The 13,977-nt window shown below is 45.7% G+C and overlaps 1 protein-coding gene across 2 annotated transcripts in view; it reads left to right on the plus strand.

Annotated features, from left to right (window-relative positions):
* TAPT1 (transmembrane anterior posterior transformation 1) overlaps nucleotides 1-13,977 on the plus strand; it is a 1,296,801-nt gene that overhangs the window by 167,021 nt on the left and 1,115,803 nt on the right. The window contains exon 1 of one of the 2 annotated variants that reach the window (XM_044062199.1): nucleotides 11,718-12,095. The exons of the other annotated variant lie outside the window; for it this stretch is intronic. Within the exon in view, the coding sequence (XP_043918134.1) occupies nucleotides 11,843-12,095 (253 nt within the window). The 5' untranslated portion in view covers nucleotides 11,718-11,842. Of the gene's footprint in view, nucleotides 1-11,717; nucleotides 12,096-13,977 lie in introns of those variants that run through there. 2 annotated transcript variants of the gene reach the window in all.

Consider the following 13,977-nt stretch of genomic DNA (forward strand, 5'->3'; position numbering starts at 1 on the left):
GCATTCTACTAATTCCATATGCAAGACTGCATATGAGGAAACTTCAATGGTACCTAAAAAGTGTTTGGACTCAACATTGCCACAGCCTGGAAACAATAGTTACTCTCATTCCCTGCCTGCAACAGGAGTTTCGATGGTGGGCAAAGGCCTGTCACCAGAACAAGGGACAGCCATTCACTCTACCCCCAGCCACACAGACTTTAACAACAGATGCATTGGATTATGCCTGGGGAGCCCACATGGCAGGAAGATGTATTCAAGGCATATGGTCCGCAAATCAAATGCATTTGCATATCAATCAAAAAGAGATGCTAGCTGTTTAAAATGCCCTGACAGCCTTCAAGGACCTACTTCATCCAGGACAACTACAGATAAAGACAGACAATACCATGGTCATGTGGTACATAAACCAGCAGGGAGGCACTCATTCTTACCCCCTTTGCAGACTAGCCATGACTTTGTGGGACACAGCATTGACTTACCAAGTACATCTGCAGGCACAATTCCTGCCAGGAAAGGTAAATACTCTGGCAGACGAACTAAGCAGAAACCTCATGGATCCTCACAAGTGGAAATTGGATCCACAAGTCTTCAGCATGGTAACAATAAAATGGGGATCCCCGGACATAGATCTATTTGCATCACCTCACAACTACCAATTAAAGAGATTCTGCACAAGGACTTATCACAGACAAGCATGGAAAGTGGATGCCCTGTCTTTCAGCTGGAAAAACTTAACCGTATATGCCTTTCCTCCTCTGCCTCTCCTCCCCAAGGTACTCCTAAAGGTCAGACAGGAGAAGCCAAAAATGATTCTGATTGCCCCAGACTGGCCACGCCAGTACTGGTATCCAATCCTAAGGAACTTGTCTCAATGCCCAGCCTGGACCTTACCTCGTACTGTCCCAGCACAACAATCAGATCCTGCACAGCCAACTCAAGACCTTAAATCTGGCAGCATGGCGGATAATGTAGTCATACAAAACACACCTCTCACTCAGGCAGTGATGGATGTCATTTTGGAGGCCAGGAGGCCTAGTACTAGCAAATCCTATGCTGGAAAATGGAAGAGATTCTGTGCTTGGAACCAGGCACAAGGAAGTGACACTGCTGTACCAAACATTCCTCAGATTTTGCAATACTTGACTGAGATGCTGGACAAAGGCCTATCTTTTTCATCTATAAAAATTCATGCCTCTGCCATTTCGGCTCATTACAATACAGAGCCACCAATCTTTTCTCATCCTTTATTAAGGCAGTACCTCAGAGGGGCCAAAAATTTAAGGCCTCCAAAGAGATCACCAATACCTGCATGGGACTTCAATTATGTCTTGGAAAAACTCACCCTGCCACCTTTCAAGCCAGCCGCTACAGCTGATATAAAGTTTTTATCTTGGAAAGCAGCTCTGCTCCTAGCAATAGCTTCTGCAGGACAAGTCTCAGAGCTACAGGCACTCATGGCTGTGGAACCTTTTATAATTTTTTTTATCCAGACAGGGTTTCTCTGTGGACAAACCCGACATTCATGCCTAAGGTAGTGTCCAGTGTGGCCCTTAACCAAACTATTCATCTGCCTACATTTTATCCAAACCCACAGAATAAAGGGGAGAGAATTCTGCATTCTTTGGACATACACAGACAGCTACGTTTCTATTTGAACAGAACCAAAGCTTTCAGAAAGACAGAGCAATTACTAGTGGCATATGCTGCAGGATCACAAGGAAAGGCTATCTCAAAGCAGACTATTTCAAAGTGGATAGGCCACTGCATTCGTTCCTGCCATTCACAACATGGCAAGCCAGAGTAGCAGCCACTTCAGCAGCCTTCCTCAGGGGAGTACCAACCAAAGACATTTTAGTGGCTGCTACCTGGAGTTCAGTGCACACCTTTACAAAGCTCTATCATTTACCACTCTACTCTAAGTCCAGGGCAGGCTTTGCCACTGCAGTTCTGCAGGGCCTCATAGCCGCTCCTAATGCTATTTAGCTCCAGCCTCCCAACATTAGCTTTGGGATTCAACCCAATTGTAATGACTGCAACAGTGAAACACGAAGAACATAGTACAATTGTGTACACTTATCATAAATGTAGATATTCGAGTGTATTCACTGTTGCAGTCCAGGTTACCCACCCACCCACCATCCCCCATATCTTTGATGCAACTTATCTACACTTCTCTAGTCTATACAACCTATGTGGTGTATTTGCTTGTAGATGAAGGTATTATATATGTTGGTGCATGCATTTTTTATTGGCATATTTTTAGCCTACCTTTTTGGGAGCACCTGACATCTGGGGCAAGAAAAACTGAAGAAAATGGCGTCTGCTCCAACAGTGAATACACTCTAACTTCTACATTTATGGTAAGTGTACACAACTGTACTTTTTCTCTATTTCTAACAAGTAGCAGACTACAATTGAGGCAGTCAAATTGGCATAACATATCATGCAGAGACGGTTGCAGTAGTAGTCAGATCTAAAATGCAAAGCATAACATAGTATCTAGCTGTCAGATTAACATAGTATGCAGCGCCATCTAGAGGGGCAAATATGACATTATACTGAGCTGATAGGGTCTCAAACATTGAATGAACAGTGGGTAATGAGCTATACTACAATTAATATGCAGTAACTATTATGAGCAGCACAACTGTGTCAGAGGGGCAGTAATTGTCTGTAACCAACATTGAGCAAGCCAGCAAGGGGGAGTGGATTGGGTTAAGCCAAATTATGTAACTCCCTGAGGTTCTAAGATGAGTAAGTTAGGATATATTCAGATAGATGTAGGACTGTGCTGTCATCCACAGGTCACTCTAGCAATCTTAAAGGATTGGCGATGGAACGATAAAATTAGTGTATGTTGGAAATGCCAACACTGAGGACTTACAGCCGAAACTACTCTCGTGAGCTTATAGTGTAAGCTTAAAGACTAGGGTTTGATCGATAGAATTACTGATATGTTGGAGAGGCCACCACTGATGGCTGAGAGCTTAGACTATGCTTTTTCACTGAATAGTGTATTTCCCAACTTGGGACAGAAATAGGTGATCTAGGAGAGGATTACACAGATGAATAGCAAGGGTGGTTTACTGATATTGGGCGCAGTCAGTGGCTAATGGAAATTAGCGCTCATTAATGAGAGGTGGCCCATACAGAGTTCAGCATCAGAAAGAACCAGTAGGTCCTGTTGTCTTGCAAGTGAGCATAGGATGAGTCTTTTAGTGTACAATGATAGCAGTCAGCAGTAGTTTTCCAACAAATTATAAAATCTGGGAGTCAACTAACGAACTGACAACATTCAGCATCGTCAATGCGGGCTCACTAGGTAGCTACCGTGACGTAAAGTCATGACTTTATGGTGAATATATACATTCAGTGAAAAAGGCAGGTTACAGAAGCTACATTTGCACAAGATTGCTTAGTAAGTAGTTAGCTCTACAATCAAAATAGGATACAGGCTAAGGTTTGTAACATAAAAAAAGAAGTTATGTACTCACTATAACGTTCCATCTGAGTAGGTAACTTCATTTGTCAGCAACCTGTGGGGTATCGGATCCGTCCTGGATCCGAGCCGGCAGCTTTCCAAGCTAGAGATCTGAGCTCCAAGCTCCTCCCCTTACCCATAATAACCTGCTACCTCCCTCCAGTCCTCATATCGAGTTTGCCCAATTATCAGACAACATCAAGACAAACAATACCTGAACATCCTAACCTGATGCATACCAGAACTAAAACATTCTATCATTCAGGTAATGAAAAAACAGGTTAGGGGGAAGGAGGGGGGGGGGGTCGGTTGCTGACAAATGAAGTTACCTGCTCAGATGGAACGTTATGGTGAGTACATAACTTTTTTATCTGAAGTAGTTAACTTCATTTGATCAGCAACCTGTGGGACAGAGTCCCCAGCTACCAAAAAACTTGGGAGGTCCTCAAGGAAGAATATTCTGGAGCACTGCAGAGCCAAAGGCTGCCCTCTCTCTGGATATCAGATCTTGTTTATAATGTGAAATAAAGATATGAGAAGAAGCCCAAGTAGCCGCAAAACAGATGTCATCCAAGGGAACTCTTGACCAAAACGCGGCAGATGTAGCCATAGAACGGGTAGAGTGAGCATGAACTCCCAAGGGCTCCGGCCGACCAGAAATTTTTTATGTAAGCAAGATGCAGTGGGATATCTATCTAGCTAGAGTCACCTTCGTTACTGGTTTACCCAAGGATGGCTTAGCAAATGAAACGAAGAGCTGCTCCGACTTGCATGAGGCAGCCGTCCTGTGCAAGTAAAAGCACAATTGTCTATGCACATCTAATGAATGCAGTCTGTACTCCCCTTTGTTCTGATAGTTAGGGAAGAAAACAGGCAAATTAATGGATTGGTTGATATTAGCCTCTGAAGCCACTTTAGGTAAGAAGGAAGGATTAGTCGAGAGATACTCTGTCCTTATGGAAGACCAGATACGGGGGTTAATACAAAGGACCTGAAGTTCAGATACCCTTCTAGCTGAGGTAATAGCAATTAAGAAGGCAGTTTTCCAGGACAAGAACTTTAAGTCAACAGAAGCTGCAGGCTCAAATGGTGGACCAGTTAGAGCCTGAAGAACTAAGGTTAGGTCCCATGGAGGAACCGCATTCTTGACAGGAGGTCTTAAAAGAAAGGTGCCCTTTAAGAAAGTCTTACAGATCTTAGTGGATGCCAAGGTCCCAAGATTGTCCCCGATGTGGAAGTGGCCACCATTTGAACCTTCACAGTAGAAGAACTGGCCCCTTGATGGAAAATGTGAGAGAGAAATTCAAGTACTACTGGAATGGGTGCCATAAAAGGGTCCAAATCCCTATGTTGGAAAAACGTTTCCATTTACTGTTGTAGACCTTCCTGGTAGAAGGCTTATGCGCCACCACCAGGATGGATTTAACGGTGGACGAGATACTGGGAGTCCTAGCCACTAACGGAGCTGGATCAACCAAGCCATGAGCTTGAGGTCATCCAGATTCGGGGTTTTCAATCCCGAAGGATGAGAAATCAGATCTGGAATGGGATCCAAGATCCAAGGAGGAGCTATGAGGTGAGACCGTAGGTACGGGAACCAGGTTTGACGAGGCCAGAATGGGGCTATGAGGATAAGCTTGCCCCCAACCAACGAGCTTTCTGCAAGAATTTTGTCATTAATGGGAGAGGAGGATAAGCATAAAGAAGACCGGATGGCCAAGCATGAACTAGAGCGTCTCTGGGGCTCTTCCCCTGCGGGGGAATTAGAGTGAAAAACTCGCTGCACTTTGTGTTTGAAGGCGATGCTAAGAGATCGCAGCAAGTTTGATCCCATCTGAGGAAGATCTGTTTCGCTACTAAGGAGTTCAGAGACCACTAATAAGGCAAGAGGATAGTTCGCCTCAGCTTGTCCGTTAAAATGTTGGACCGACCCGGAATGTGCGTTGCTAGCAGAAAACGGTTGGTGGATATCGCCCACTCCCAAACACTCATGGCCTCTCGACAAAGAGGGTAAGACCTGGTCCCCCCCTGTTTGTTGATGTACCAGACCACCGAAATGTTGTCTGTCTGAATTGCAATAGCCCCCGGAGGGAGAAGGGCATGGAGAGCCTGCAACGCTAGAAGCACCGCCCCTCATCTCCAGAACATTGACATGCAGAACGGTCTCTATTGGAGTCCACGTGCCTTGGACAGTTCTGCCCATGCAATGCCTCCCCCCACCCCAGGCGAGAAGCGTCCGTGGTCACCGTGGCTTGGGGTTAAGGCATCAAAAACGGTCGCCCTTCCCGAAGCTCTCGGGAATGGAGCCACCAAAGTAGGGAGTCTCTGCAAACTCTGCTGAGGGGAATCGGGGAGTCCAACGGATGTCGAAGGATGGACCACTGGACCTGTAAGATCCATTGAAGAACCCTCATGTTCAAGCGGGCTAGGGGGTGAAAGGTTGATAGCCACTGCCATGGACTCTAGGGCTCTCAGGACTAATTCCGCTGGTGGAGCCGGAGATTGTAGAAGTGTTAAGGCATGGAGAGTTAAACTGTGGAGCCTGTCTGCTGTCAAAAAGGCCTTGGACTGAAGTGTGTCTGTTCTGGCCCCTATGAAATCCAGGACCTGAACAGTCTGAAGGGATGATTTTTTGTAATTTATGGTGATCCCCAACTGACAGGCCAAGAGTAGGAAGCAATCCCTTGCTGAGCATAGTAGATGCCTGGTGGGAGCGGCGAGGAGCCAGTCCAGGTATGGAAAGACCTGTATTCCCTGAAGTCTCAGGTGGGCCGCTACAATGGCCATGACCTTGGTGAACACCCTGGGGGCTGTGGTGAGGCCAAAAGGGAGGACCCTGAACTGATAATGACTGGCCCCCAGTTGAAAGCGGAGAAACCTCCTGGATCACCTGTCCATGAGAATGTGGTAGTACGCATCCTTGAGGTCTATGGAGCACATCCAGTCATTCTCCTGCAGAAGGGGGAGAATAGATTGAAGAGTGACCATCCGGAATTTCTCCTTGGCAATGAACAGGTTCAATATAGACAGGTCGAGAATTGTTCTTAAGTCCCCGGTCTTTTTTGGCACCAAAAAGAACCTGGAGTAATTGCCCGAACCGGACTGTCCTGGGGAGACGTGCTGGATGGCCTTTTTTCTTAGCAGCTTCTTTATTTCTGAAGCCGCCGCCTACCTCTGACTGGGTGGAACATCGGGGTGGCACCTCAACCGAGGGGGAAGATTTATGAAGGGGATAGAGTAACCTCTGGATATTATTCAGAGCACCCATCGATCTGTAGTGATGGACTCCCAATGTGCTAATTGTTCTGAGAAATGCCCCCCAACTGCCTCCAGAGAGGAGCAGTCGGGCAACCCCTCAGGGTTGCTGCGTGGGTCAGTTGGAGAAGGGTTCCCTCGACCCAAAATTCTTCGGCCCCCCTCTGCCTCGGGGCCGGCATCCACCTTGTCCTCCCCTGCCTCTGAAGGATGAAGGGTCCGGAGCGGAACGGGACTGCTGAGACTTCCGGAACCACATCTTCTTTTGTCCTCTCTGGTTCCTGGAAAAGGACCTTTGAGGAGCCGAGAAGCGGATTCCGACAGCAGACAGTGTCTTCCCGTCCTTCTCACTCTGGAGCAACGTATCGCGGGCAGTCTTGCCAAACAGCGTAGAACCATCAAAGGGAGCATTCGCAAAGGACGCCTTGAAGGGTTCTGCAAAGTCGGAGCCAGGCGTGACGCCGTAAGGCGATACCTGCTCCTCTGGCTCTAGCCGCCCCCTCCATGGCATGGGAGAGAAGAATATCGATTTTAGAGTGGCCATGCGAGCTGAGAAAGTTAGTTTGTCCTCGGCCGCCATGGACTCAGGGGGAGAACCAGCATAATCTTTTATAAGATCCCACTGAAGCCTAATCACGTGTGCCAAGTAATTCAGCGCCCTTATGGAAAAGGTGGCTGAAGCAAACATCCGCTTTCTGATGCAATCCATCGTCCGAGACTCCTTGTCGGGAGAATGGACCGAGGTACTATCCTGCGCCAGTTCCTTCTTGGTGGCAGCCGCCACCACCATGGCATCTACCGGGGAACCTTTACTCCACGCTGTCTTGTCTGTCGGGGGGACTAAGGATCTTATCTGGTCTCCTAGGGATTGGCTCCACAGTGTCCGGCTCCTTCCATGCCCTGGTAGTAATTAGGTCTACCAGAGGGTCAGCCGGAGGGGACACCCAAGAGGTAGACGGGCCTGCGTCAAACGCCTCCAGAAACACTGACTCATCCGAGGAAGGCTTCTGGGCCGACCACCCCCCTCTAATGCGCAGCATCTCCATAATGTCTCCAAAGGAGACGTCCTCTGGGGGTGACCTGGGGTAACCTTCCCCCTCCTCCAAGTCAGTGTCTTCCGTGAGGGACCCGGGGGAGTCCAAGTGCCTCCTTTTACACTTTCATTTGTGAAGGACCTCCTCGGCGGGACTGTCCGAGGAGGGCTCGCCACTGGGGTCATGCTCCTCTACAGGAACTAGCTGGGGCGTAGATGCAGGCTGTCCCTGGGGCCGGCTGATGGAAGACAAACCCATCTGAGAGGGAATGGTGGGTGGATCTGTAGCATGAGCCGTGGACCTCGAACCCTTCGAGAGCACCCTCTCCACCACGTCGAAAGCCGAAAGTGAACCACTCTCCCTGGGATCCGAGAGCAGCCCCCTTAGATCCGACATGTGGGTCGGCGCCGAAGCGATCGGGCCCAAAAGGGAAGTGTGCTCTGACTGCATCGGAGCCGAAGACACACATATGCCTGTGGATCTGAGGCTCGGCTCCTGGCCCCGAAAGCTTGGATCCGAAAAAGGACCCGATAAACTCGAAGGTAAGGCCGGCGTCGAAGTAGCGATTACTATCGGCGCCGACTCCCTGGCTCCGAGGCTACTCGGATCTGATGGCTCCAAAACCCGATAATGGATTGGAGAAGGAGCAATGGGAGCAAAGAAGGGGGCCCCTCTCCCCCTCGGAGGTGGGGGGAGAGGCAAGAGCACTCCTGTCTGCATTTGGGCCTGAAGGAAGCGATGCATCATCCGGTCCATGTCTGCATTGGAAAGGCTCCTCCTAGATCTAGAAGAGGCCGCCGAGGCTGGCCGGGAAGGCCGCTTGGATGACCTTGAAGGTGGCCTACACTCCTCCTCCTGAGAGAAACGGGAATGGAGCCGAGAGTAGGAGGACCCGGGGACCTTCAAGGGGGAACAGAGCTGCTTAGCCAGTGGGGCCGAAGGGGCTGAGTCGGCCCGCCGCTTGTGGCTCCTATACCTTTCTCTGTCTTTGTCTCTCTCTTTCTCCCTCTCTCTGTGTCTCTTCTCTTTTTTAGCAGAGTCCCCCTCTATCTGGGATACAGCCCCCTCTCCCTGGGATACAGTGGGAGGTTGAGTCCCAGCCAGGGGAGGAGGAACTGATGGCTGAACAGCCGCAGCCACGACTGGCGCCACTGAGGGAGAGGAGGAAGAAGTAGAATCCGTGGGTAAATGACCCGCTAGGATTAACTTGTTCCTCCTGTCTCTCAGAGCCCAGGGGTTAAAGGCAGCACATATCTGGCAGCCTGATGTTAAATGAGCAACCCCCAGGCAAAGAATGCACTGAGTGTGGCCATCGGCTGGGGACAGCTTATGACCACACTCAGAGCATTTGGAAAAAAATGGCCTTAGGGCCTTCGGCCATGACGAACACAATCACACTCCCTAACACACAGATAAGGGGAAGGGGAATACACTAAAAATAAACTAAACTAAATTAAACTAGTCCAAGGGATCTAAAACGCACACACACACACTTTAACTGCAAAATAAGGTAAAAAATTTAGAGCAATTTCCTACACTTTCTCTTACCTAATAGCCAGGAGCTCGTCACTTGTGTTTATAGAAGTCGCGGCAAACTAGATCTGAGGACTGGAGGGAGGTAGCAGGGTATTATGGGTAAGGGGGAGGAGCTTGGAGCTCGGATCTCTAGCTTGGAAAGCTGCCAGCTCGGATCCAGGATGGATCCGATACCCCACAGGTTGCTGATCCAATGAAGTTAACTACTTCAGATCAAAACATAAGGTAAAATCTTAGCAGAGGATGCAAACACAATACAAAACAACTTACTGAATTACAACAATATGTGTTAAAACCGTGGTGCCAGGAATAAATAAGGCATTTGTACATCACCATTGCAAGTCTGGAGTGGGCCGAGAGTAGAAGAGAGGAGGAAAGAAAGAGCATCAAACTCAGGATGTCAATTTAAACAGTGTAGTGCTTCATGGGAATTGAGGGCAGAGAATAAGGATCATAGCGCAGAAAATGGGTGCGAAGGAAATAGGGATAGAGAGGTGTATGGGTAGGAAGCAGGTATCCTGAGGGGCTGGCCCCAGCCATGTAGAAGTTCTGATCGGAAAATCAGGTGAGTTTGTTAGAGTGATAGGCTAGCAATGAGGGTAGGGTATGAGTGGTGCGGGGCGGCAAATGTTACAGTCCTGTGGAGAAATAAGAAATAAAGTAAAGGTGAGTATATAAACAAGAAGAGTTACTGGGAGTGGGTGGTAAGATGCAGCTGAGTGAGAAGAGGCAAGTTACAGTTGGTTGCAGATCAGAGGTCAACTAAGTTACGAGAAGCAGAAAGGGATTATTTTTAAGTTCCTTCAGTAGAGAAGGTGGGCAGGAAAAATAGTTAAGACATGGGTTAAAGAGACAAGACAGCTAGGGAGTTAGAGGGGTTGAGGTTAGGCAGAGGTGATGTATGAGGAGCAGTTGGCTGTAAGTGACAACTAAATGAGCTTAGTTAAGCAGTACAGTTTGTACATACATTGAGTGAGTAAGTTATATAACTTTCATTTCTAGGGTTGGAGTGTCCTGCAGGGGGTTCCCAGTGGAATTCCTCTTAGGTGAATTTGTAGGGTTTCCTTTTATGTTAATACTTTCACTAATCCTCTGATTGGTAGGCAGTAAAGGGAGAGCTCAGAGTAGGGTGTGCAGCATTGTGAATAATGTATAGAACGTCCAGTTATAGGGTTGGAGCGTCCGGCAGGAGGTTTGCAGTGATGGTCCTTTTTTTATGTTTTTGAAGATATTATCTGTGTTTTTGTTGTTCAGGAAATGTGGAGTGTGTGTGAGACAAGGTGTTTGCCAGTATGCCTTTGAAGGCTATGAGAGAGAAGGGATCTGTGACTAATTGTAGGGTCTAGGCGGTCTGCACTGATTTGCTTCCTTGCATAGTGCACGTTTGATACACAGATAACAAAATCTAATTGGTCAGTTTTCGTTTGCTAAAATCATGCCCCAAGCTGTAGCTCACATTTAGTGTAGCTAAATGTGTTGACTGACTTATTTTTTTGTTTTGCCTTTCAGGACCATCAGGATAATGGAAATGGTGTTTTAATTGTTTGGCTAAGCAAAGCAAAACTTTTTTTGGTTATAGGTGTATGCTTAAGCTTCTCTGTACATGCAGAAACAAATTACTGCATTTGTTCTGGACTGGTTAGTACGAAACAGAATCTTTTCTATTAGAGATCCTTTTAGTAATGTGTATTGATTTGTTTGCTCATAACCTCATCAGTGAGGTTTTATGGAAACTTCAGAAATGTTATATCCTTGAAGGGTTCTTATCTGATAATTTTCTTCACTAGATGGTCTTCTTACTTGCATTAAGATGTCTGTTACCGTCAAAAGGAGCTGATGGGAAGTGCAGCTTAATTGAAGATTGTCAGCTGTTCTTTATGTCAGATAGCTGTGTGGCAGTTTGCCAGTACCAGACCAGACTGTATTCTGGACAAATTCATTTAAATCCCAGAGATTGACAGGATTATTGATTTTGTATTTTCATTTACACTGATGAAAAGTGCAATAGTCTTTAAATCACTGTTGCTTTAATGAAAAAGGTAACTTGATTAAAGCAGATCATTTTACATTTTATGTATGGTCAGTGAAAGTAAATTCTGTTTATACACTGAATATACTCGTACGTTCCAGGCCGTTAGGAATCTATGAGAAGCAAAGCACTGATACTTTCTTATATTATTGAAAAAAGACTTGGGCTGACCTTGGATTAAAAAAATGTAAGCAGACTTTCAAGATTCCCAGCAAACCTGCCAGTGCCTGAACCTTGAGCAACTTCAGATAATTATGTATAGATGCTATAAAGCTTTGAAATTTCCTTAGGAAGTTTTTTTTTTTTTGTAACCAGGATTATAAACAAGATTAAGAACATTTGTCACTGAAATGCAAAAATTATCAAAAATGAAAGGAAGAATGAAGCATTGCAGACAGAAACTATGGAATAACCTCTCCAGTACATGTTTCAGAAGTTGTAGTCCAGAAGTTGTACATTTTGTTACAGCAGCAAATTGAACACATTAAGTGGTCCTTTCGGGTAATGGATAAGCAGCTTGATGCTATTAGTAGCATGTTAAATGCTCTCGAGTTAAAGGCTCATGTAATGGAGCAAAAAGTCTGTGAACTTTCTTGTCATATCTCTGACATAAAAGAGGAGATTCAGTCCATATATTCTACTGCCTTTTGTAACACCGTGCAAGAAAACAGTGTACTGCAGCAAAATCCAGACCATGTGAAACAGAAGGCAAAAGCACGCATAAAACCCATTTTTGGAACATCCAGCTTCTTTGAAGGTGAGACCTGATAACTTTTAGTGACTACTCAAGATTTTGAACCAGAAGTGGAAATCTTATTATGATGTAGTAGTTCCATATTTAAACTAGAACCTGCTTGACTAATTGCCTTTGATGCTGTGCTGCAGACTGTGCTATATTTAAACTGGCAGGCAGCTGTCATTTCTATGCCAGCATAGAAGGGGGAAGGGAGTATTAAGATGTTGACATGTTTTTCAGATACATCACTCACTCTTGGGTTATAGAACATAATGAAGACTGTGCTACAATAGAGGTATTCCATTCCATTCTTCATTTTTGTTTTTGCCCCGAGTGAGATTTTAGGGCCATGTTTTTGTTTTTCTAGGTTGCATTCTTGAAGAGGAATTTTATTGATACTGAAGGGATCCAAAACGGTCTAGTTTTGTCTAGAATGTAGCTAGAATTTATGATTTCTGACAACTACAAGATCTGCATGCCAGCATGCACTGCAACTTGAAAACTGTATGCTTGGTTTAATAGTCTGAAAAATTACCAACATATTTGCCTCTATTTTGAATTTGTGGGCTCACTGTGGTGCAACCCAGCATGAACATCTACTTATAACTAGTCTTAGTATTGCAAGTTCTAAGCATTTTTTTATGATCTACAAAACAGGAGATTTCCGTCTTGCCAATGGCATGACAGTAACTACTTATTATCCTAAAAGTTTATTTTGCTACTTTGTGGTAGAAGACTATATTGCTTATCTGGTGAGGTTTTATGCATGATTCATCCAAGAAGTAACCTTATTTAGGGAATGCAAAATATTAAACGGTTCATCTGATGTTGTTGATCTTCTTTCCATTCATCACTGATGGGTTCAGTTCCGAGCCCTCGGAACCGAGTCGGCCTATTACCAACCTCGCGCCAGCCAAAAAAACTCTTGAACCAAGTCTCTACCCAGAATGTCCTCCTTCCTGTTACCTCAGATCTTGTTTGCCGTGTAGCCGTAAAGCCGTGATTCAGCCGAGCTCTCAGTTAAGTCAAATCTTTTTTGATATTTGTGTAAAAGTTTTTGGATATCTTCATATTTTACTAAATCTTTAGTATTTCTAGTGTCTCTTCTTTGATCTAAGCGTATATTCTCCACTCTACCCATTGTTACCGTTGGTAAACTTAAGTACCATTGTTGGTACGGCATTTTCCCTTACCCTTGTGGTATTTCTTCAATACCATAGCTGGTATTGCTTTCTCTTGCCTAACCTGTTAGCCTTTTCTCTCTGTTCATGTGTTTCCCTTTCTTCATATAAACAGTATGTTGTAATTTTGGTATTTTTCTTGTGATTTCTTGTATTTTTTGAACAAAGTGACTTCATTATTGTTGGATTATAAAGTTAGTTGTGGTGCCCTTTCTATTAAAATGTCAGATAAGAAGGGTACCTCTGGCTTTAAGCATTGTACATCTTGTAAGGGCAAGTTACCGAACAGTGACTTGCATGATGACTGTGTATAATGTTTGGGAGTGGCCCACCTTTTCGGTGCAGCCTCCATGTGATATTTGCCAAAGTTTCAGCCAACGCAGTCTTAATGAGCACAAAAATAAACTCATTTTGAAGGGGTTACTCAAGCCTCCCTTCTCAGGGGCCATTTCTGCAATGGAGATCTCATCCCCTCCTTATAAGAACAAAAAGAGATGCCATTCTGTTCCTTCTTCAACAGTGGGTGATCAGAACAAACCTAGGAAATCTACGGTCCCCAAGTTATTGTCGGAGCATAAGTCTGCCTCTTCGGCTCCACCTTCCTCTGCTCCGACCGTCTCAAAAACCTTTGATACCTATGCCTGTATTGGCACAGATCCTTCCTCCGGCACTGATCATAGATTTTACTATGCCTATTTCGACTTTGGCACCTGTAGCCACTT

Source organism: Protopterus annectens, chromosome 2.part1 (assembly GCF_019279795.1).
Source record: "Protopterus annectens isolate FY-2018-M chromosome 2.part1, PAN1.0, whole genome shotgun sequence".
Taxonomy (NCBI): domain Eukaryota; kingdom Metazoa; phylum Chordata; order Ceratodontiformes; family Protopteridae; genus Protopterus; species Protopterus annectens.